General features: G+C 38.9%; 1 protein-coding gene across 2 annotated transcripts; it reads right to left on the reverse strand.

Moving 5' to 3' along the window:
• Positions 1-1,268: 1,268 nt before the first annotated feature.
• On the reverse strand, positions 1,269-25,399 carry LOC120304964. 2 transcript variants are annotated; one of them, XM_039336128.1, is made up of 8 exons: positions 25,230-25,399; positions 14,830-15,002; positions 14,071-14,181; positions 12,849-12,918; positions 12,470-12,668; positions 12,151-12,306; positions 6,617-6,674; positions 1,270-2,897 (listed from the first exon to the last, which is right to left on the reverse strand). In XM_039336128.1, the coding sequence occupies exons 1-8, from the start codon at positions 25,246-25,248 to the stop codon at positions 2,742-2,744; spliced, it is 942 nt and encodes a 313-aa protein (XP_039192062.1). In that variant the 5' UTR covers positions 25,249-25,399; the 3' UTR covers positions 1,270-2,741. The 2 variants fall into 2 exon arrangements, with proteins under 2 accessions (XP_039192063.1, XP_039192062.1); XM_039336129.1 differs by lacking the exon at positions 12,151-12,306 and having other exon boundaries at positions 1,269-2,897.
• Between the last annotated feature and the right edge of the window lie 10 nt (positions 25,400-25,409).

A 25,409-nucleotide genomic window follows, 5' to 3' on the forward strand; every position in this document is an offset into this window, starting at 1 on the left:
CTCAATTCCTGGCAAATAGATGGGGAAGAAATGGAGGTAGTGACAGAGGTGCTCCTGCTCAGAAGGCGCTGCTTCTCCCCTCCCGGCCTGGCCGGCTGGCCTCCAATGCACATGTGAGCATTGCCACCATCTCGCCCTCTTCCCTGCTCCCTGGCCACTTCCGGAGCCCAGCAAGCCAGGAAGAAGCCGCTCCTGTCTGGCAGCCCCATGGCCGCGCCAGGCGCTAGAGGACCGAGGCGGCCTCTGACGGCAAGGGAGGCGGGCCGGGTGGTGCAGGGGGAGGCTCCCGCGCGGCGCAGAGGGTGGCTGGGGGCGGAGCATGGCCAGGCAACCAGGAGGCATGGAAACCGGCTTGGCGCCATAGCTCAGCTTAGCTGGAAGTGGCGGCAGCAGCGGAGCAGCCCAGCGGCAGCACCAGCAGCGGCCCAGACCCGGCTCGGCTGCCCATGCAGCTGAGCCAGCCCAAGGTGGCATCGGAGGTGCACACGATGGCTCTACAGTGGCAGGAGCCGGCGCTGTTGGAGAAGCCGGAGGAGGGCGGCGGCGGTGGCCAGACAGAGGAGCGGTGTCTCAGTTCCTAAGACCATCGGAAACATGTGTTTTCTGATGGTCTTAGGCAACCCCTGTGAAAGCGTCATTCGACCCCCAAAAAGGTCGCAACCCACAGGTTGAGAATCACTGCACTAAGGAGAGGACTTAGTTGAGAATGCCAGGATATTTAGCAGAAGATTTTAGCTGTTGAGAGACTTTTATTAATGAAAATTGGTGATTTATTAGAAGTGCTGACATTCAATAATTAATAGGGAGATAAGAATTTGGGTAACAATCATTACAGGAAAGCACTAACCTTACCAGGTTTATTTTTATATTATAAATCCCATTTGAATCCAAATTCATTTTAGCATCCAACAGTTGCTTTCAACTCTAAATTTAGCTTAATGACCTTTTCCATACAATGCTTTCCCCTAGGAGAGTAGCCAATTTCTATCAAGCAATTTCTATCATGAGCTCTGTCATTCTTAAAACCTCCTGCTATAACTATATTTTCCAATGACAGCTGTGCTCTCAGCTGTTCCCTATTCTGCCCCAGTAAAACTTAAGAGAGACTTTTCTTGAGGTGGATGGGGCTCAGCAAAATAAGATAACAAGCAAATCCTCAAATAATTTATTCACAAATTTAAGTGAAGGCTAGGTTTATAAAACAGCTAAGATATATTTGCTTAACCATAGTCATAAAAAGTAAATTTTTCTACAATACCAGTTGTGTTGAGAACCTGACTACAATGGGTTATTAAACAGGTATATGCATTCTAGAAGGCAAAAAAATGAAACCATAATTAATATCTATAAAATGTATTAAAGAATTATTCAAGCTAATAGCATACAAAGCCATTAATACTTCGCATCCAGTGAGATGCAAATAGCAGTTATACAGAAATCTTCAGCTGTTCATGGTATTTAATGAATTTAGTTCAGTGAGAGAAAGACAAAGTTAGTTCAAAGGTGGAGAAGCAAGTAAATTCAATGAAAAAGCACAAAAAGGTAACATTATGGCTTCTTGCTATAACAAAGAAATACTATAGCTAGAGATTTACAAATGTCTCTTAAAAATGTAGCATTCATAAATACATATGCAGACATATGTAAGAGGAGCAGCAAAACTAGACTCCAAATAGGGAATATAATATAAAGCAAGAGAGGTTGCTTTGTTTGTGAGAAAGGGAAGAGAGAGGATTTCTTATTTAAGAGGGAGAAAGGAATAGACATAAAGAGGATTATCTTTCTGGGTAGCCCTAAGTTTGCTTGATGAATTGGAAAATGGCTTAGCTGAAAAGGATGAAAAAAGAGAAGACAGATTGAGGGCCCTTTTTATACTTGTTTTTTGGAAACTTATCAAATTAAAAGAAATAAAAACTAATTTGGAAAACCATAGAAAAAACATTTTCTTCTTTTTCCAGGGCTGAAGGGGAATGAGACTCTGAGTGACAGTATTGTCAAAGGCTATCCTCAGCAAAGGAGCTTGTTGAAAGGATCAACAGTAACAAGACATGAGAAATAAGAACACTAAAGTTATCATTTAAAAAGCATTTCAAAAATATAGTTTTTTATTGTTCAATATCAAAAATTACAAGAGTTGTATACATTCATAGAGACATGAGTGCACTCACACATTTCCTTTCCTTTTAAATAAGAAGGTTTAAATCACCATGAATATAAGAGCAAAGAGATTAGGTTCTAATTCTCCCTTAGGCATGGAATCCACTTAAGTGACCTTAGGCTATTTATGTCCTTTCACACTTAAACAACAAACCAACTGAAAAGCAAAAATATCTACATGGATGTCTGCAGAGATTCTCAGTTCCCAAAGATGCTTTTTCAAAAGACAACTGACCTTCTGTGTCCCCCCCTCCTTGAAGACCTTTCGTTTCTCATCCAAGAACTAAAGATATTTTTGGATTAGAAGCAAAATTTTTCAACAGAAAAAAAAAACCCCACAGAAATTCCAACTGACTTTTGAAGAGGCATATTTGGGACACCTGCATGGATGGCTTCACCATGTCACAAATGCTATGAAAAAAATCAGCATGCATCTTTCATGCTAGCTCCTTTTTTGCATCTTGGTATTAGACAATATCAGAAATTTCTCAGCTGTTAATCAAGGATGAAAGATATCCATTCCAGGCTGAAGTCTGTGCCATGCCTAGCCTAACAAAATAGAAATCCCTACCTATTTAATTTTTCTAAGTTTGAAGGTTCAGATATTCCATTCCATGCAAAGTAGGAGGTGAAATTCTTTCATATGGAGCTGGAGAGTGAACAACCAGGGATTGGAGAGGACGCAAAGCTCGATCCATACCAAGCTCTCCCCTGGCCATCTGGGAAAGGAGCCCATCCACCTGCATGAGAAAAATAGCTTCATTAGCATTAAGTTACTAATTAAAGAATATAAAAACTTAAGTTTTTAAGTTAAAAGAGAAGCAACCTAGAACTAAGGAGAAACTTCCTGACAGTTAGAACAATTAACCAGTGGAACAACCTGCCTCCAGAAGCAGTGAATGCTCCAACACTGGAAGTTTTCAAGAAGAAACTGGACAGCCATTTGTCCGAAATGGTATAGGGTTTCCTGTCTGAGCAGGGGGTTGGACTCGATGACCTCCAAGGTCCCTTCCAACTTTATTATTATGGATCATCGCACAGTCAGCCAGATGTTCAGACTGGATTTGGCATTTTGTCTACCTATCGAGTCCTTACCCGGGACCTGGGATAGGCAGATGTGGATGTTTGATGGTATTACAGATATCGTCGCAGGATGGAAGCAGTTCCTAGTAAGGCCGCCTTTTGCAATTGACTAATAGCGAATTTGTCAATGCCAATGGTGTTCAAGTGGTGCTCCAGTTGTTTTAGGATTGCACCCAAGGAACCTATTACTATTGGTACTACCCTTGCTTGCTTTTACCACAGTCTTTCTATTTCTATTTGTAGGTCTTTGTATTTTGTTATCTTCTCCATTTCTTTCTCGTCTATTCTGCTGTCTCCAGGCACTGCCACATCCACTATCCAGACTTTTTTGTCTTTCTTATCGACAATTGTTAAGTCTGGGGTGTTATGTTGCAGGTGCTTGTCTGTTTGAATTCTGAAGTCCCAGAGCAGTTTAATTTTATCATTTTTCTATGACTTTCTCTATTTTATGATCCCACCAGTTTTTGCTTACAGGCAAATGATATTTTTTGCAGATCTTCCAATGCACCATTGTTGCTACTTTCCAACATCATCATCATCATCATCATCATCATTATTATTATTATTATTATTATTATTATTATTATTATGTTTGACTCAATACATACTTGATACAGAATAAACCTGGAAGGGACCTTGGAGGTCTTCTAGACCAGGGTTTTTCAACCTAGATACATTGGCACCTGGCAGGTGGTACGTGACCATCCTAGAGAAGTGGTAATGGGGAGGGGAATGAGCTGAAGCAGCGACAAGAGACGGCTGGAGCTGCAGGGCTGTCAAGGCTCAGCAAAAGCGCCAGGATCAGCGTCGGGCTCCAACTGATCGGCGCTTCTGCGGAGCTCAGCAGAAGCAACAGGATTAGCACTGGACTCCAACTGATCGGCACTTCTGCAGGGCTGTCAGGTCTCAGCAGAAGCACTAGGATAAGCGCCAGGCTCCAGCTGATTGGCGCTTCTGCGGGGCTCAGAAGTGCCAGGATCAGCTGGAGCCCGGTGCTGATCCTGGCGCTTCTGCTCAGCCCCGCAGAAGTGCCAATCAGCTGGAGCCCTGCGCTGATCCTGATGCTTCTGCTGAACCCTGACAACCCTGCAGAAGTGCCAATCAGCTGTCAGGGCTCAGCAGAAGTGCCAGGATCAGCGCAGGCAGGCAGGCAGGAGATGGGAATGAGAAGGAGGGAGGGAGGGAAAAAGGAAGGAAAGAGATGGGAATGAGAGGCAGGGAAATGAGGGGGGGAAAGAAGAAAGGAAGAAAATGGGAATGAGAAGGAGGAAAAGAAGAGGAAGGAGGAGTTAGGAATGAGGAGGGAGATAGGGAAGGAGGGAAAAAGGAAGACCCCCCCCCGATGATAACCACAGTGCTAATGTGGTCCTTAATGGAATTGAGTTTGACACCTGATATAAAAGGTTGTTAAGTGAATCTGGTTTCCCCATTAACTTTGCTTGTCAAAAGATTGCAAAAGGGATCACATGACATTGCAGCCATCATAAATATGAATCAGTTGTCAAGCATCCGAATGTAAATCACATGACCCTGGGAATGCTGAAATGGTCATAAGTGTGAAAAATGGTCATAAGTCACTTTTTTTAAGTGCTGTTATAACTTCAAACATTCACTGTTGTATATCGAGGAGTATCTGTACTTTATCACTTTTTTCCTTTTTTGGGGGAGGATCATCAAGTTTTTGACACCTTGCTAGGCGACTGATGGTACTTGGATATTGCCATATCCTAAAAGTGGTACAATGGGTAAAAAGGTTGAAAAGCCACTAGACACTATAACACCTCAGACAAGTGGCTGTCCAGTCTCTTCTTAAAAACCTCCAACGACGAAGCACCCACAACTTCTGAAGGCAAGCTGTTCCACTGATTAAACTGTTCTCACTCTTAGGAAGTTTCTCCTTAATTCCAGGTAGCATCTCTCCTTGAATAATTTCCATCCATCCATCTTGTCTTGCCTTCTGGTGCTTTGGAAAATAAGTTCACTCCCTCTTCTTTATTGCTGCCCCTCCAATACTGGAACACTGCTATCATGTCACTCCTAATCCTTCTTTTCTCTAGACTAGCCATATCCAATTCCTGCAACTGTTCTTCATATGTTTTAGTTTCCATGACTTTAATCATCTTAGTTGCAGTTCTCTGCACTTTTTCCAAAGTCTCAACATCTTTTTTTTAATGTGGTGACCAAAACTGGATGCAATATTCAAGTGTATTAGTAAGGTTTTATAAAGCGGTACTAATACTTCATGTAATTTGACTCTATGCCTCTATTTATGCAACCAATGATTGCATTAGCTGTTTGGGCTGCTGCAGTGCACTGCTGGCTCATATTTAAGTGATCGCCCACCCAAGATCCGTCTCATAGTTACTGTTTTTGAACCAGGTTTCACATAATCTGTACTTATATCTTTCATTTTTCCTGCCTAAATGTAAAATCTTGCATTTCTCTACAATAAATTTCATTTTGTTGGATGGGGCCCATTGTTCAAGTCAAGATCGTTTTTGGATCCGGAGTTTGTCTTCTGGGGTGTTGGCTATTCCTGCCAGTTTAGCATCATCTGCAAATTTGTTGAGTTCCCCTTCAATCCCTCATCTAAGTCATTTATGAAGATATTGAAGAGTACTGGGCCTAAGACAGAACTTTGTGGTACCCCACTACTTACTTCCCTCCATGTGGATCTAGTACCATTAAGGATCACTCTTGTGTATGGTTTGTCAGTTAGTTACACAATGCATAGTCCTTAATGATACTACACCTACATGGAGGGAAGTAATTATTAGGTGATGGTTAGGCTATGTGATATTAGGCTATTAGTAGGCTATATATTCCTAATAATTGGGAAGTGATTATTAGGTTATATTATTAATCAATTATTAGGCTATCCAAATAGCCTTTTGGAAATGAGTTATATCCATATCTGATACAGAAGCTTCTTCCTTTCCTATCTGCAAATCAACCAGACTAGATTACTGGTTAAAATGACGAAAATATTTGAGAAAGGAACAGCTGATCTTAGACATATATTCCTATACGGGACAGCATCAAGTTTGGGAATGAAAGAGAAGCCCCTAAAAGCCTCACAATATTGGATCAAATTTATGCCACCCAATAAATAAATGAGAAGTCTATGAGGAGCCCACAAAAACAAAAGGACACTTTCTCAAGTATCTTCCTAATGAACCAATACTGAAGAGTTTTATTGTCTGATTTAGAATATATTTTCCTGACTAATGATCACTGATATTCTTCATGAATTTATTTAAACCATTTTTAAATCAAAACACCACTGTTGTAGTGAATTTCTCTAAGCAGCCATACAAGCAGAATGCTACTACTGAGGACTTGGTAACACCTCCCCCCCCTACTGCTTGACACTTACCCGCTGAGCATAGGCCTGGTCCTCTTGGGGCTGATATAGCTTTTTAATCTCTATAGTTCTGCAGGTAAAGGATAATGTGAAAGAAGAGGTATTAGCCAAGTGATGCAATGTCATTCCTCCAAGTTACTGTAAAATAAGACCTTTCTAATTATTATTCCTCTGTATATAAAAACGAAAGCCTGACTTATTGTTAAGTTAAGAATGTGATAGGAGAAATGGTGACTGAAAGGATCTGGAATTTTCTTTATATCTTATCCTCTCCTGGATAACATATATATCTGTAGTATCATGTTCTGCTGCATAAGCATTTTATATATAGGCAATCCTCACTTAACAATTCACTGCTGCTGGTAATTAGGAACGGCAGCTCAGTTGCTAAGTAATGTGATCATAAAGCGTGATGTCATGTGGCAGTTATTTCTGACCTGCCAGCTTTCTGATTAATTTTGCTGGCAGTAAAGGTCACAATGAGGGATCATGTGAGCCATGGAATGTTGCCACTATTGTAACTGTGAGCAAGTTGCCAAAAGTTTGAGTGGCAATTGTTTTGACTGTAGGGATGCTACAACGGCCATAACAACAAGGAGCAGTAGTAAATATCTGCTGGGTGACTTTGGGCCAGTCACTGTCTCTCAGCCCAGCTCAGTTCACAAGGTTGCTGTTGTAGAGAAAATAGGAGGAGGAAGGAGTATTAGTAACATTTTTATGCCTTGAGTTACTTATAAAGAAATAAAGATGGAGTAAAAATTAAATAAACAAACAAACAAATAAGTCTCCTAGTTCAGTGTTATCTTAACTTTGAATGGTTGCTGAACAAGTAGTCATTAATTGAGGATTATGCATGTAAACATATTCCACCGTCTATGCATCTAATTCAGGAAAAAAAATATTTCAGGAGAAAAAATGCTTACTTAAGCTCATTTTAGTTTAGAGAATGATTATCTGATATCATTATTACTATCTTCAACCTCCCTGTTCATTAAAGTTCTCTGGAGTGGGTCACCTAAGCTATGAGTGACTTGACTCTACAGCCACCTGGTCTATCGAATGTGCTCCTAATCAAATTCAGGGACTCAACTTTCTTGTTGAAATTTCAGAGTGTAAAAAGTGTTTTGTTGAACAGGTTTTTAAACTAACTAATGTATGTTAGTTTAATATAATTAGTCATTTATATGTTTTAACTGGAACCACTATGAAACTCCAGTATTTGAAAATATAAAATTTTAATGACAAACAAAAATACAACTTTTTCACTTGAACAGAATAGATGGTGTAATTTTTTTCAATATTTATAATATTCACAGTATTCTACCCACATTTCAGAAGACAGAGTTGTGATTAAAAAACAGCAGGATACAGCAGGTCTTTTTTTAGGGCAAGAGTAGTTAAAGGAAAAGTGAGCAATAAGAAGCCTCCAGGTTCAACTGGACTTATCTGATTTCCTAATCCAGTGTTTCCCAAACTTGACAATTTTAAGGCATGAGGACTTCAACTCCCAGAATTCCACAGCCAGCTGGCTGTGGAATTCTGGGAGTTGAAGTCCTCATGCCTTAAAATTGTCAAGTTTGGGAAACACTGTCCTAATCTGTATTTGCTTTTTAAAATCAGAAATAGACCATATTACTATGATTGCCTATAGTATCAGCAATATCAGTAATTTGCCATCACTAATCTAATAATCCCCTTTATGGATTACTGCCTTGTCGTGGCGAAGGGGCTTGTGTAACTCAATGAAGCTTTAAGCTATGCCGTGCAGGACCACCCAAGACGGACAGGTCATAGCAGAGAGTTCTGACAAAATGTGATCCACTGGAGAAGGAAATGGCAAACCACTCCAGTATCTTTGCCATGAAAACCCCATGGACAGTACTAAAAGGCAAAAAGATATGACGCTGGAAGATGAGCCCCTCAGGTCGGAAGGTGTCCAATATGCTACTGGGGAAGAGCAGAGGGCTAGTACTAGTAGCGCCAGAAAGAATGAAGCGACTGGGCCAAAGCCAAAAGGACGCTCAGCTGTGGATATATCTGGTGGTGAAAGGAAAGTCCGATGCTGTAAAGATTTTTTCTCCATAGGAACCTGGGATGCAAGATCCATGAATCAAGGCAAGCTAGACGTAGTCAAAAAAGAGATGACAAGACTGAACATCGACATCTTAGGAATCAGCGAACTAAAATGGACAGGAATGGGTGAATTTAACTCAGATGACCATCAGGTATACTACTGTGGGCAAGAATCCCTCAGAAGAAATGGAGTAGCCTTCATAGTCAATAAAAGAATAGGAAAAGCAATACTGGGATACAATCCCCAAAATGACAGAATGATCTCAATTCGAATCCAAGGCAAACCATTCAATATCACAGTAGTCCAAATCTATGCCCAACCACTGGTGCTGAAGAGGATGAAATTGACCGGTTCTATGAAGCCCTACAGCACCTTATAGAATTAACACCAAAAAATGATGTCCTTATCATCATGGGGGATTGGAATGCTAAGGTAGGAAGCCAAAAGATAACCGGAATAACAGGCAAGTTTGGCCTTGGAGTAACAAAATGAAGCAGGGCACAGGCTAATAGAATTTTGTCAAGAGAATACGATGGTCATAACAAACACTCTTTTCAAACAACCCAAGAGACGGCTCTACACATGGACATCACCAGACGGTCAACATAGAAATCAGATTGACTATGTGCTCTGCAGCCAAAGATGGAGAAGCTCTATACAGTCAGTAAAAACAAGACCAGGAGCTGACTGTGGCTCAGATCATGAGCTTCTCGTTGCAAAATTTAGGCTTAAATTGAAAAAAGTAGGGAAAAGCACTAGGCCACTCAGGTATGAACTAAATCATATTCCTGATGAATATACAGTAGAGGTGACAAATAGATTTAAGGAACTAGATCTGATAGACAGAGTGCCTGAAGAACTATGGATGGAAGTTCGCAACATTGTACAAGAGGTAGCAACTAAAACCATCCCAAAGAAAAAGAAATGCAAGAAAGCAAAATGGCTGTCTGAGGAAGCTTTGCAAATAGCTGAGGAAAGAAGGGAAGCGAAAGGCAAAGGAGAAAGAGAAAGATACACCCAATTGAATGCAGAATTCCAGAGAGTAGCTAGAAGAGATAAGAATGCCTTCTTAAATGAACAGTGCAAAGAAATAGAAGAAAACAACAGAATAGGGAGGACCAGAGATCTCTTCAAGAAAATTGGAGATATGAAGGGAACGTTCATGCAAAGATGGGCATGATAAAGGACCAAAATGGCAGGGACCTAACAGAGGCAGAAGAGATTAAGAAGAGATGGCAAAACTACACAGAAGAACTATACAAGAACGAGCTTAACGTCCCAGATAACCACAATGAGATGGTCACTGACCTCGAACCAGACATCCTAGAATGTGAAGTGAAATGGACCTTAGAAAATCTGAGCAACAACAAAGCTAGTGGAGGTGACAGTATTCCAGCTGAGCTATTCAAAATCTTAAAAGACGATGCAGTAAAAGTGCTACACTCAATTTGCCAGCAAATTTGGAAAACTCAACAGTGGCCACAGGATTGGAAAAGGTCACTTTACATTCCAATTCCAAAGAAAGGCAATGTCAAAGAATGTTCAAACTATCGCACCATTGCACTCATTTCACATGCTAGTAAAGTTATGCTTAAAATCCTACAAGCTAGACTCCAGCAGTATGTGGATCGAGAACTACCAGAAGTACAGGCAGGATTTCGAAGAGGCAGAGGAACTAGAGATCAAATTGCCAACATACGCTGGATCATGGAGAAAGCTAGGGAGTTCCAGAAAAACATCTACTTCTGCTTCATTGACTATGCAAAAGCCTTTGATTGTGTGGATCACAACAAATTGTGGCAAGTTCTTAAAGAGATGGGAGTACCAGACCATCTCATTTGTCTCTTGAGAAACCTATATGCGGGTCAAGAAGCAACAGTGAGAACCGAACACGGAACCACTGATTGGTTCACAATTGGAAAAGGAGTCCGGCAAGGCTGTATACTGTCGCCCTGCCTATTTAACTTATATGCAGAGCACATCATGAAAAAGGCAGGGCTAGATGAATCAAAAGTTGGAATTAAGATTGCCGGGAGAAATATCAACAACCTAAGATATGCAGATGATACCAAGCTAATGGCAGAAAGTGAAGAGGAACTAAAGAGCCTCTTGATGCGGGTGAAGAAGGAGAGTGCAAAAGTTGGCTTGAAACTCAACATTAAGAAAACCAAAATCATGGCATCCGGCCCTCTCAATTCCTGGCAAATAGATGGGGAAGAAATGGAGGTAGTGGACAGATTTTATTTTTCTGGGCTCAAAGATCACCTCAGATGGGGACTACAGCCAAGAAATTAAAAGACGCTTGCTCCTGGGGAGGAAAGCTATGGCAAATCTAGACAGCATACTAAAAAGCAGACACATCACGCTGCCAACAACAGTGCGTATAGTCCAGGCCATGGACTTTCCCAGTTGCAATGTATGGCTGTGAAAGTTGGACCATAAGAAAGGCTGAGCGCCAAAGAATTGAGGCCTTTGAACTATGGTGCTGGAGAAGACTCCTGCGAGTCCCCTGGACTGCAAGGCGTTCAAACCGATCAGTCCTAGAAGAGATCAACCCCGACTGCTCTTTAGAAGGCCAGATCCTGAAGTTGAAACTCAAATACTTTGGCCACCTAATGAGAAGGAAGGACTCACTGGAGAAGGGCCTAATGCTGGGAAAGATTGAGGGCAATAGAAGAAGGGGACGACAGAGAATGAGATGGCTGGATGGAGTCACTGAAGCAGTAGGTGTGAACTTAAATGGACTCCAGAAGATGGTAGAGGACAGGAAGACTGGAGGAACATTGTCCATGGGGTCGCGATGGGTCGGACACGACTTCGCAATTAACAACAACAACAACAATCTAATAATCTTGGTGGTTTTCTCTTTTTAGCGCTGATGATATTTCCAATCTTCCTTGAACAAATTTAAGATACTTATGTGAGCTTCAAACCTGGAGACTGCAGACTGCTTTTATCCATATATAAGTTACACTGAGTAGGAAAGAGGCAAAGAATAGTTAGGATGTTGTTATCAGCATGATATTCTTGTTCTAATAAAAAGTAAATCCTTATTTTAATTCTTAAATAAAACAAAAATCAAACAATCTTTTATATGCATTTCAATTTTTCATTGATTTTTTTTAAAAAATACACTAGTATTCATAAACAACTGAAAGTTCCAATATCATAATAAACTACATTTTAATTTGGACTTATCTGCAAACAAATTCTTTTGTTTCCTAAACCTAGAAATGTAAATGATGCAATTTATATATCTGAATATATATGCAGACGATGTAACTTACTATATAATTGTGTAAATGACATAATTCATGCAAATTAGATAAATTTATACCTAAGGGCAATTTTGCTTATATGCACACTACTTCCCACAAATGGTTCATTAAGTTAAGGTTTATTATGTTTATCACTATAATCCCTAACCTACTAATACTCTGGAGATTGGTAGTTCCTTAAACATGCAATTCACCTTTTTTCTTTAGCACCATCAGTTGCAAGGAATGAAGAAGAGGTGGTTTTCCTCAAAGGGGGAGAGTTCTTTAAAGCACTCTGGGGTGTATAAACTCTATTATTTTTTCTTTGGATTTGCTGGCATATGGAATATTTCTTTGGTTTCTCTTGGTTCCTATAATAAATCAGTAAGGCATTAAACAGCAAGCCCTGAACTAGAATCTCAACAGCTGTACTTGCACCCACAGACAATAAGAAAGGATGCTGAGAACAGTATATGAGAAGTTCATTTTCCATTCTTGAGACAGAGGATGCATAAGGAGGGTAGATAATTGTACCTGAGCACGCAATCCATGCAGATATAGTTGTCCAACAATCCCTCAGGTACAGGAATATTCAATGGTGATAGATGAAAAGGGACTATATTTTCTCCATCCTGGACACAAACCAAGCCTCTGTGAAGTAACAAAGGAACCCAGCTGGATGCTGGACAGTCCAGCACCATTCCATGGACCACACACCAACCACGGACCATATCTAAAAGATAAATAAGGCTGACTCAAGATCTGGTATTATTAGTATTCCTTAATTCTGTTCTGTGGAATCTAATCATTTTGAACACAGTCCCAAATTATTTCAACCAATCCATTATTATTTCTAAGCTTTTATTTCTGCCCTGGCTTCTTCCCTTCTTCCTACCATCCAAGATCTGATCACCTGTTTTCTCTTCAGAGGTTCCTGTTTTTATATTCTTGGTCATGTCTGGAGAAGGGGTCTTCACAAGAGTCTGAAAGGGCAAGTGGGTATCAGAATTAGCAATATTATAGAATAGACTTTCTAAATCAACTGTGAAAGATACGTAGCTACATTTGAAATGCTCACAGATAGAACATCAAGGCACTACTATCTTTTACTATTCAGAGATAAAATAGCTAAATGAAACTTTTATAGTCAGAAACAATCATGAGAAATTTATCAATATGTATTCATGGAAAGGCTTATTTTCACTATCTCAGAAAACAGTATATGAAGCTACCTTTTGCTAAGGCAGACTACCAATCCATACAATAAAATGTCACCAATGTTAAATGGCAATTGTTTTCACCAATTTATAGCTAGAAGTCTGCCTCCATTGTTAAAAAAAACCTGATTTTTCCTCACCTAGAGTTGCCAGGTATTGTCCTTCTCAGTACTTTTTTTGTAAAAAAAAAAAAAAAAAAAAAAGGTGCCAGAACTCACACACATCATACTACCCGCCTTGCCTACCCTACAAGGTTCTATCCAAAAAAGGTGCCAGAACTCCGTTCTGGGCGTTCTATGACAAAAAAAAAAAAAAAAAAAGCCCTGGTCCTTCTAAGCAAAGTTATTGTTTCTATCAACTTCCTTTCTAATCATTTCTTCTTTCTAGTAATATTTCGTTCTACTACAGCCAGTAGAGAGGATCTAATTCAGATCCTGTCAGTCAAAATACTTCAAATATCAGGATTCAAAAGAAGAGCCTTATCTGCTAGAGTGCCTGCCCTTTGGAACATCTTACTCTCTAAGGTAAGATCTGCCCATATCCTCCTATTTTTCCACATGAGCCTGAAGATATGGCTTTGCTGGTTGGCCTGAGGACCAGATGAGGGAATTCCACACTAGAGGTGGTTGCTAGATTGATGACAGACTTCACCCCCCCCCCTCGTGCTTACTCTCTGCTCTCCACCTATCCATCTTTTTGGTTATTATATTGATGTATTATTCTCATTGTGTTCCTTTGTCATTGCTTATTTTATTCTATTATTTTACTTCTGTTCTGTTTACACTCCTTTTATTTTTCGTCCTTTTTATTATTGTAAGCCGCCTAGAGTAGCCTCACAGCAAGACAGGAGGCAAACAAATTTAACAAATAAATAAAGTCCCCCTCCTGAAATCCCATTAACCTATATCCGGAACTAACCCCAAGATTGTCAGATTTTTCTTCTGGCTTGTTTGTTTCTTCTTTATTACAAGCGATTTTCAATGAAGATTTTTCATGATAATCTTCCAGCCTTTCTATAAGTTGAACATTCTGAGAAGAAAAAAATAACAATTGCAGTAATAGGAGGATGTAAGAATTAATGTCAGGAGTTTAGTCCTCTCATGAAATGATTACATTTATCTGGCAGTTCAGTAGCTTCAATGATCCTCAGAGTGATATCAGACACCTTTGCTGGCAGGATCAGAAGGAGGGGAAAGAACCTATTGGCAATTCACAATGTCAAAGCTGATGGGGTTCTGCAGGCATGAGGGAACCCACCTACGTTTCATAGAAATAACTCTTCTATCAAACCTAAAAGACAGATGGATTCCCACTAATTCCAAGTGTATTTTGTTAAACAAATCTAACAAACTAGTTCAAATAAAGCCACAATGCTTTACAAACCACCATGATGAGATGTATATATTGAGCACAAGGTGTACAAATGCAATAAATAAAGCAATAACCATAATCCAACATATCTAAATGAGATTGAGTTGGAGAAAGCTAATATAAAAATATAATGCAAAATAAAAGAGTGAATGCAATTGCTTTTGAATAAACAATTCAATAAACGGACATTTTTTCAATGGAAGAGATAATCACATAGGAGTTTGCAACTGTGCAAATACAGATTCTCATATAATCATCAATAGTGGTGAGAAAATAAGACAGAAATCTGGGACAATCTTCTCTCACCTTTCCTGTGGCAGGAAGACCCAGCTTTTTACAATGCAGTTGCAACTGGCTCCTGTTTAGTGTGCTGTAGTCCATTGAGAGTGGAAGACATGACGAGTCCTTGACTGGGGTGCATATTGAAAGAACAGAAGTGCATTTTGTAGTTTTATGGCCTTGGCAGGGCATTTTAGAAACTAAACAAGAAACAGAAGATAAAGGAAGTTAAGAGTATGTAAAACCAACTTCCATTTTTCTCCATATACAAGAAAATTTGTCCACTGAAGTTATTAGCAGTTTTTACTGTCCCAATAAGTGCACTGGACTATAGTTTCCATCAGTTTGAAGCTAAAATGACTTATATACCAATCCATCTGGAAGGCACCAATTTAGGATGCTTGATTTATTGGATGAGCAAATGGATATCAAAGTACATTTCTTTTCTTGCCATGTTACTTTACCCCACTGACAAGATGGCACCTGGGCCTCCTGCCTCTTCCTTTCACATTAAAGATTTAGCAGAAAGTGTAAAGCATTTCAGAAGGTTGAAAAAGGCAGGCCTTAATTTAATAAGATGATTACTATAAATACAACTGAAATATAAACAGATTTTTAAAAAAGATGTTATATGCTAATGTTACTGTTATTTGTATAAATGTAAGAAAAAGGTTTATATTTATCTTTATATGTATTGAATTTTAAGAATATTTGCTAAATGTTGATAAAAGAATACCATTGCATGAAGAGAAGATCAAAGAAATATATCACTAATTAACATATTATGGAATTATAAAATTAATCATGAGTTTTTTAAACATTGAATCTAGACAACACGCTTTTTACTAAGCACTAACGAATGTTATTATAACAAAATAATAAAGTACATTAAAAAAAAGAAAGTTGAAAAAGGCAGGCCAAAGATAGACACAGATCTAGCAATAATCCACAATGATTTCTAGCTCTCAATTATTTAAGGAAATGTTAGAAAAACTCACAAAAATCACTCTCCATCCTACTGTGTTCTAAATCAGCGATTTTCAAACTTTTTCATGCCAAGGAATTTGTTAAAAAAAATATAGAACTCTGGCAATAGAACATTCTACATTTTAGTGACTTTTCTCTCTCTTTTAATCTCTCTCAGAGGCATATCATGTTCTTATCGAATGCAAAGTTTCTCTGGCACACATTTTGAAAGGTCTTACTATAGGTCAAGATATTTCAACTTTGTCAAATTTAAGATGTGTGGACTTCTACTTCCCGAAGTCTCCAATGCTGGGAATTCTGGGAGCTGAAGTTCATACACCTTAGGTGTATGAGAGCTGTGAACCATAAGCACAAAGCTTTTGCTGTGTCCCTGCACAACAGATACAGTGCCCTTGCTGACCTTAATAGGGAAATTAAGGAGACAGGTAAAGGTATTTGTGATGATAACTCAAATAAGCAGGGGATCTTGGTCCGAGATAAAGAATTTGTTTTCGACAGGGAGAAGTGCAAATCAGGTATTATACATCAGTCATGCAAGAACAGAAAGGCACCCAAAAAGAGAAGCCACCTTCTGGTTGATGATTCAATTATAAGGGATGTAAATTTAGGAAAGGAGACAGAGGTTTCGAAAGAGGTCATGTGTCTTCCAGGTGCTACTGCCAGTAGGGACAAGAAGCGTATTTGTAAAATAATCAAGAATGCCAGCAAGGATTGTGATATGGAGGCTATTGTACATCTTGGCACTAACGATCTGTCCCAAAAAGATGTACTCACTGTGCAGAATGACTTCCAGAGCCCAGGGCAGGAACTTAGCAGAATAGGCTGTAGGCTTATTTTTTTCAGAGGTCTTACCAGTGCATAAGGACCAAAATGGAAAAGGCCAGCGTATAGCACAATTCAATATGTGGCTAAAGGAGTGGAATAAAGGGGAAGGCTTTGGATATATTAATCACGATATCAGCAGCTGGTCCAATGAAAACATGTACAAAAGAGATGGTTTGCATCCAAAGAAAGGGACTGAGTTACTTGGCTATAAATTCACAGATTTTCTGGAGGAATATTTAAACTAAACAGCGGGGACAGTGAGCTAACTGATACAGAACATCCCTGTCCCCGGCAATCTAAAAATTATAGGACTATCAGTGCATGTAACATAGATGTGTGTGTGGGCAAGAACATCAACCTTGCTGTCAAGCAAAATCAAGCTCCTAATAGCGAATGCCACACAAAGTGCACTAACCAAATAGGTGGTAAGACATTAGAGGAACTCAGGCACCACACAGGTTATGTAGGAAGTAAACACAGGGTCGGTCATAAAGGACTCAAATGTCTATACACCAAGGCACAGAGTATAAACAGCAAACAGGGTGAACTAGAAATTCAGGTTAATGAGGGCAGATATGATATTGTTGCCATTACGGAAACATGGTGGGATGAAACCCACAAATGGAACACACAGCTAGAGGGATTTAAATTATTTAAAAGAAACAGATCAAATAAAAGAGGAGGTGGAGTTGCTCTCTATATAAGAAATAACTACATCTCCACAGAAATAGAGTACAACAATGATGAAAACTGTCCTGAATGCATATGGATCAATATAAAACCAGGGGGGGGGGGGAACGACATTGCCATAGGTGTACACTATAAGCCTCCCAACCAAACACAGGAAATAGATGAACTTTTTGCTAGTCAGCTAACTAAGATATGTGTTGGAATATTCATGAACAGGAAGAGTCATGTGGTAACTCAGTCAGCCAATGGGAAGAAAGTGCTACTGAGCCTGTGCAAAAAGAGTATTGAGTTAGGAGCTGGATTTCCAGTCTCGAGGTTTTATCTCTGGTCTGTCTCTGTAAGAAATCTTCATTAAGCTATGTTGCTGTAAAGAAGAATGGTATTGTAAATATTTTTATATAAATATAAAGTTATTTGAATCAGCTAAATGCAGTCAACTGTGAGAGCTTCTGATTTAATTTTCACCAATAGAGAAATTAAAATTCTCTAACAGGTTATGGGCCCAGAGCTTACTAAGGACTGCATTGTAATTTAAAGCTGGAAGAAATTGCCTGTGTTTAGAAAATTTAAGAACAAGGCAGAATTAGCAAAATGGCTGCAATGGAATTTAAAGAAAGCTGTGTGCCTAGTTTGGGCCAGAAGAATTACATTATATGGGCTGCAAAAATGGAATGTTTGCTGAAAGCTAAAGAGCTGTGGTATATTATTGAAAATCCACCACAAGTGTTTGCAGCAGTTGATCAGAAAAATCATGATACAGCAATGGCTTATCTCATCTTGAATTTAGATAATGCACAATTTTTAAATGTTGCAAATTTAAAGACTGCAAAGGAGATTTGGTTGAAATTGAGAGCTGTGCACGTGAATGTTTCTGCTTGCAACATAGTGCAATTGTCAAGAAAACTTTACAGAGCCTGTTTGCAACCAGGTGAATCTGTGGAACAGCATTTAAATAAAATGCAAAGTTTTATTTTTGGACTTAGAACAACGTGGGATTAAATTTCCTGAGTCCCAGAAGGTTTTATTGGTGTTAAACAGTTTAGATAAAACCTGGGACACAGTTTCTGCAATATTTGAATGCAAAGAAGAGCAAGACTTAAAGTTTGAGACTTTAAAGGCATGTTTGCTTAATAAAGAGGAAAAACGCCATTTTAGAAACAGCCACGAGGAGGAGAAATTCCTGAAGAGGGAGTCCAGATTGCAAGTCTCCAGAGGAGAAGAAACAAGCAGATCTGACCGGACCAAATTGCAACAAAGGAGAGATTTTGCAAGCAGAGAGCTGCTCTGCGGGAAAAGACTTGCTACATTTGTGGAGCGAAGACACATTTGCAAAGAAACTGTTTGCAGAGGAACTATTTGCAGCGAAGGACATTTGTGCAACCAAAAAGGACTGATTTGCAAAAGGAACATTTTGGTGTTGCAAAAGTTTGCAATAGCAACAACAGAGACAAGTGGCTAATTGATAGTGGGGCAAGTCAAACAATTTTTAATGACTCTGAATTATTTTGCAGGTTTGTTCCAGTAGCATAAGAAGCTGTGGCTTTGGCAAATGGCCAGAAAGCAAAAGTCATTGGAAAAGGCGATGTAAAAATTCCATATTTGGAATCAAAGTTTACCAATGTGCTTTGTGTCCCTGAGATGGAACATAATTTGTTAAGTGTGTCTAATTTAGACAAACAAGGTTTTGAGGTCATTTTTGTAAATGGGAAATGTCTCATCAAAAGGAATGGGAATATTTGTGCAGAAGGCATAAAGGTAGATAATCTATATGTATTGCAGGGACAAAAGGCTCAATGTTCCCATATATTTAAGAATGTTGCAGAGCATGATTCATGTGTTCATCTTCTGCATAGAAGATTTGGCCATGCAAGCTTTAAAGTTTTGCAGCAAATGCAAGATTTTGCAGAAGGGCTAAATTTGAAGGGATGCAAAACATATTTGGACTGTGCAGTATGCAAAGCATCAAAGTCAAAGGCATTCCCAGTTAGTAAATGTAGCACAAGACAAACAAAAAAGAGTTCTAGAGCTGGTTCATGCAGATCTGGTGGGACCTATGCAAGCCAGTTTGGGAGGAGCGAAATATGCACTGGTAATTGTTGATGATTATAGCTTAGAGATAAGACAGAGGTGCTACAACAATTCAAACAGTGGGTAAGTTTTGTAGAGAGAAGGCACAGACAACAAGTGTGTCAGTTGCAAACTGACAGAGGTACTGAATTTATGTCAACTAAATTCCAACAATGGTTTGGGGCAGTTGGGGATAAGACACAGACGTACAAATCCTTACACAGCAGCAGAGAATGGTGTAGCTGAAAGAAGGAATGGTGTTTTGCAAACAATGAAAGATTCATTATTGGAGGATTCTGGTTTGAGCAAGTTATATTGGGGAGAAGCCATATTGACTGCCAATTATATAGTTAACAGGCTGTGGAGTTCCTCCATTAATAATACTCCATATGCCTATATGGGAGAAAGCCATCACTCGCACATTTGAGAATTTTTGGAAGTAATGCATGGGTACATATTCCAAAAGCAATCAGAAGAAAGGCAAGAAAGCTCAGGTTTGTGGGCTATGAGCCACGGTCAAAAGGATATCGCTTTAGTGATGGAAGTAAAAGAATTATAATTTCAAGGTCTGCTAATTTTGCAGAACACAATTGGGACAGAATTATTGCAAATTCTGGGTATGTCTCACTTAATGACGGTGATCTGTTTAGTGACAATAACTCATCTAATAATGGAAAAATGATTATAGAAGATGTCAATGTTCAGGGAGGAGAGGCTGAACAAGACATGAAACCAGAAAGACTTGAGACACAGGAGCAGTTAATACCACGAAGGTCAGAGCGATGTAATAAAGGAATTCCGCCTGACAGGTATTCTGCCAGCAAGGTAAAGGTTTGCAATGTGTGGTATGAGCCAAGAAGTTATAAAGAAGTGTTGGCATTACCAAAAGCTGAACAAGAAAGATGGAAGGAGGCCATGGATAAAGAGATGAAATCCATGGGAGACCATAAAGTATTTAAATCAGTGACTTTGCCACAGGGAACAAAAGCTGTGGGTTGTAAGTGGGTATATAAAAAAAAGGTATTGCCAAATAATGATATACAGTATAAGGCCAGGTTAGTGGCACAAGGTTTTTCACAATTAAAGAATGTGCACTATGATGAAGTATTTGCGCCAACTGTGAAAAGTGAGAGTATAAGATTAGCACTGGCGTTGGCAGCGGCATATAAGCATAAAATCTGGCACTTTGATATCACAACTGCATTCCTCAATGCTGAGTTAGAGGAAGAAATTTATATGATCCAAGCACCAGGATATGAAATTGCAAAACCTAACATGGTATATAAATTAAACAAGGCTATTTATGGGCTGAAGCAGTCAGCCAGAAACTGGAATATCTATTTAGATACTGCTTTAAAGGATCTTGGATTTAAAAGTTGCAAAGCTGATAATTGTATATATACTGGACAGTTACAAGGAGGTAATTGTCTACTGTTATCATTTGTGGATGATCTTTGCTTCATCGCAAAGGATGCATCACAAGTCAAAGAATTTGCTGATAAATTAGGAAAGAAATTTGAATTAAAGAATTTGGGAGAAATAAAAAAATTATCTTGGTGTAGAGATACAGAAAAATGAAAAAGGTGATTATATTCTCAGTCAAAGGAGAAAAATTGAGCAATTATTGGAGAAATATAATATGAAGGATTGCAATACTTCTCCCACACCCATGAGTGCGGATTTTTATAATAGTTTAAGTGCGGACAAAGGTGAAACCTGTGATCAAGAGATATATCACTCAGCAATAGAGAGTTTGTTATATCTATCACAGTGGTCCAGACCAGACATAGCTTGTGCAGTAAGCATTTTGAGTCGTTTTACTGCTGCACCTACAAAGTTACATTGGATGGGTGTAAAAAATGTTCTCAGATATTTAAAGGGAACTATAAATTTGGGTCTTCAAATACAGATTACTGAGGAATTGAAATTAAAGTGTTATGTCGATAGTGACTATGCAAATGACATAAACACAAGGAAATCAAATTCTGGGATTATAATATTGTTTGGAGGGACTCTGATTGGATGGAAATCCAGAAAACAAATAACTGTTGCTATTTCAACAGCGGAAGCAGAGTTTATTGCTTTATCTGAATTGTGTTCTGAAGTTACATGGTATGTACAGTTGTTGCAAGATTTAAATATTAATGCAAAAGAATCTGTAAAGGTATTTGAAAACAATGCTGCCTGTATAAAAATGGCAACTGGTGACAGGGTGAAGAAGTAAACATGTAGACATTAAGTATTGTAATGTCAGGGAAGCTGTAAAAGGAAAATTGATTAGTTTACATCATTGTTCTTCTGAAGATAATTTGGCAGACATGATAACTAAACTATTGGGTGGTATTCACTATGGAAAATGTGTTAAGTCAATAAGTCTGATGTCTCTTCCTGTCATGAAGGGAGGAGTGTTGGAATATTCATGAACAGGAAGAGTCATGTGATAACTCAGTCAGCCAATGGGAAGAAAATGCTACTGAGTCTGTGCAAAAAGAGTATTGAGTTAGGAGCTGGATTTCCAGTCTCAAGGTCTTGTCTCTGGTCTGTCTCTGTAAGAAATCTTCATTGAGCTATGTTGCTGTAAGGAAGAATGGTATTGTAAATATTTTTATATAAATATAAAGTTATTTGAATCAGCTAAATGCAGTCAACTGTGAGAGCTTCTGATTTATTTTTCACCAATAGAGAAATTAAAATTCTCTAACAGTATGTAAGAAGCACATCACAATAGTAATGGGGGATTTCAACTACTCTGACATCAACTGGGAGACAAACTCTGCACCAAGTGGAAGATCAAACAGATTCCTGACAAACCTAGCAAACAACTTTGTCTCCCAAAAAGTAAAACTAGGGGATTAACCATTTTGGATCTAATTCTCACTAACAGAGATGAAATGATAGAAGGTGTGGAAGCCATAGGAACCTTGGGAGGAAGTGATCATGCAATATTGGAATTCAACATTATGGAAGCACAAGCAATAGAACACAGTCAAACTAGAGTCTTGGACTTCAAGAGAGCTAATTTCAATAAACTTAGGGTTTGGGAAGGATTCTATGGATGAGAATCCTCCAGGGGAAAACCGAGGCTTGGGAAATTTTGAAAAGTGAGATAATAAAAGCACAGTTTAGCACAATACCAACAAAGAGGAAAAATAACAGCTCTCAAAAGAAACCAGCATGGCTGCATAAAAAACTCTCTGATCAATTGAAAGATAAAAAAGGACAAGTATAGAAAGTAGAAAGAGGGACACATAACTAAGTCAGAATATCAGCAAATAGCTCGAGCCTGCAAAGATGAAATGAGGAAAGCTAAGGCTCAAAATGAACTAAGGCTTGCAACCAAAGTCAAAAATAACAAAAAAAGCTTCTTTCAACATGTAAAAACAAGAAAAAAGTGAAGGAAATGATTGATCCATTAGTGGGTGAAAGTGGCAAGAAGGTGACAAGCAACAGGGAGAAAGCAAAACTATTTAACTCGTTTTTCGCATCTGTCTTTACACAAAGGGAAAAAACAGACCAACCTATCAAAAATAGTGCCATAAAAAACAAAATAGAAATACAAGTTAAGATAGGCAAGAAAATGATTAAGTGAGCACCTGTCCAGCCTAAACAAGTTCAAATCATCAGGACTAGATGGATTACACCCAAGGTTCTCAAGGAAATGGCAGATGTGATCTCAGAACCACTGAACTGTATTTTTCAAAGATCCTGGAGCACTGGGGAACTGTCAAAGGACTGTTATGGTTATATATGCAACGTTGACAAGGACTGGAAAAGAGCTGATGTAGTTCCCATCTTCAAAAAAGGGGGGAAAAAGGACCCAGGAAATTACAGACCTATCAGCCTGACCTCAATATCTGGGAAGATTCTGGAAAAGATAATCAAATAACAAATCAGTGAACACCTACAGGCAAACAAAGTCATTACTAAAAACCAACATGGGTTTGTCAAAAACAGATCATGCCAGACAAATCTTATTGCATTCTTTGACCAAGTGACAAAATTAGTGGACCAGAGGAATGCTGTAGATATAATTTACTTGGACTTCAGTAAGGCATTTGACAAAGCAGATCACAACCTACTACTTGATAAGATAGAAAAATGCGGGTTAGACAGCATCACCACAGATGGATCCATAGCTGGCTGACCAGCTGTAATCAGGCTGTGGTCCTCAATGGAACTACATCTATATGGAGGGAAGTGTGTAGTGGGGTGCCCCAAGGCTCTGTTCTGGGCCCAGTGCTCTTCAAAATCTTCATCAACGATCTGGACGAGGGGATAGATGGGGAACTCATCAAATTTGCAGATGACACCAAGCTGGCAGGAATAGCCAACATTCCAGAAGACAGGCTTAGGATACAGGAGCATCTGCACAGACTTGAACACTGGGCGCTATCTAACAAAATGAAATTCAATGGTAAAAAAAGTAAGGTTCCAATATTTTAGGGCAGTGATGGTGAACCTTTTAGAGACCGAGTGCCCAAACTGCAACTCAAAACCCATTTATGTATCATCGGGTGCCGGGTGGGTGTGGCTCATTGGGTGGATGTGGCCCATTGGGTGGGCGTGGCTGCAATGGTAGTGACAGACTGGGTGGGACTAAAAAGTTTAATCAATCAATTTTAATTTTGCAAGATCTTTTTTTCCCCCGCGAGAAGTTGAAATTGATTGATTGAACCTTTTCTTTTGCACACGGATAAAAGAAGGAGATATTTTGGGTTAAAACTTTGAAGAGAACCAAGCTTTGAAAACTTCTCTTCCGCTTATTGCAATAAACAAAACAAAAGGCCTTCACTGTGTCTTTGTTGGTTATTGGTCAGGCGAGCTTGCCTCTGGTTACGAAGGAAAATAGCCAGGAGCACATAACACTTAACAATAATTCACTTAACAATTATGGCATAAAATGGGGCAAAACTCACTTAACCAATGTCTCACTTAGCAACATAAATTTTAGGCACAGTTGTGGTTGTAAGTTGAGGACTATCTGTATTAAGAAAAAAAACTTTTAATAAAAATATATTCTTAAAAAACTAACGCAATAAATGCCAAATGGGAGAGAAAGGAAGGAGCGAATAGAAACCTATAACTTATATGGCATCCTACTTTGAATAATAATTTTTTTAAAGCAGCAATATTGTTTTGCTATTTTCATGCTAACAAAATATAAAACTAAGTTTTTTCCAGAGAAGTGCAAATTTCTGAGACTGATTTGTTTTTTGTTGCCTCCCACCTGAACTTTGAAAGAGAAATTAATAGCCTGATCAAATTTTATCCCAGAATGCAATGCCATATTTTTCAGGGATAATAAAGTGGGAAAGAGAGATAGTGAATGTCAACTTTTATCCATTCAGCTCATAGAGGAAAAACAGAAGTATAATCAGATAATAAATCTGTGTAATTTCACCAAGATAGGATACTTTGTATACTATAATCAACCAATAACGAAAAGAACCATCTAGGTCAGAGGTCTTCAAACTTAGCCCTTTTATGACTTGTGGGCTTCAACTCCCAGAATTCCTCAGTCAGCGTGCCTGGCTGAAGAATTCTGGGAGTTGAAGTCCACAAATCATAAAAGGGCCAAGTTTTAAGACCCCCTGTCTAGGTTGTAACTGCAGAATTATCTAAAAAAAAGTACTCAAATCTATTTAAAAAATGAGGCAACTTCGTACCCAAAAAAATAGCTTATGATCATGGCAAGGAAAAACGTACAATAGTAATTTCAGCGAACAGAAACATAACGAAGTAGGAAAACAGTTTGAACAATTTAGGAAGGATCTTTCTTTAGGAAGGATTTCATTTCTCCCTACAATAAGAAAAAGAGGAAAAGGAGGAAGAAGAGCAAGCTAAACATTTCAACCTACCTTTTTTCTTGCAACTCATCAGACTCCACTCCAATCGAACCCAACCCCTTTTTCAAAGAGTGCAGACTTTCTAACTCCCTTATCAAGCTACTGGGATGGTTCTACGCCTGCGCGAACCGGCCTTTTGCTAGCCGAAGGAGCGCAGATTTTCTAACTTTTAATCAAGCCACTTCTCCACAT

This window comes from Crotalus tigris, unplaced genomic scaffold (genome assembly GCF_016545835.1).
Source record: "Crotalus tigris isolate CLP2741 ecotype Arizona unplaced genomic scaffold, ASM1654583v1 scf7180000017666.27876245, whole genome shotgun sequence".
Taxonomy (NCBI): Eukaryota; Metazoa; Chordata; class Lepidosauria; order Squamata; family Viperidae; genus Crotalus; species Crotalus tigris.

Excerpts from the sequence above, each read along its gene's own strand:
- LOC120304964 (XM_039336128.1), bottom strand. Across the intron at positions 12,919-14,070 it reads AAAAATCTGACAATCTTGGG|ACTCTTGTGAAGACCCCTTC; the intron begins GTTAGTTCCGGA and ends TTGCCCTTTCAG. Across the intron at positions 12,307-12,469 it reads TGCATGGATTGCGTGCTCAG|GAACCAAGAGAAACCAAAGA; the intron begins GTACAATTATCT and ends GATTTATTATAG.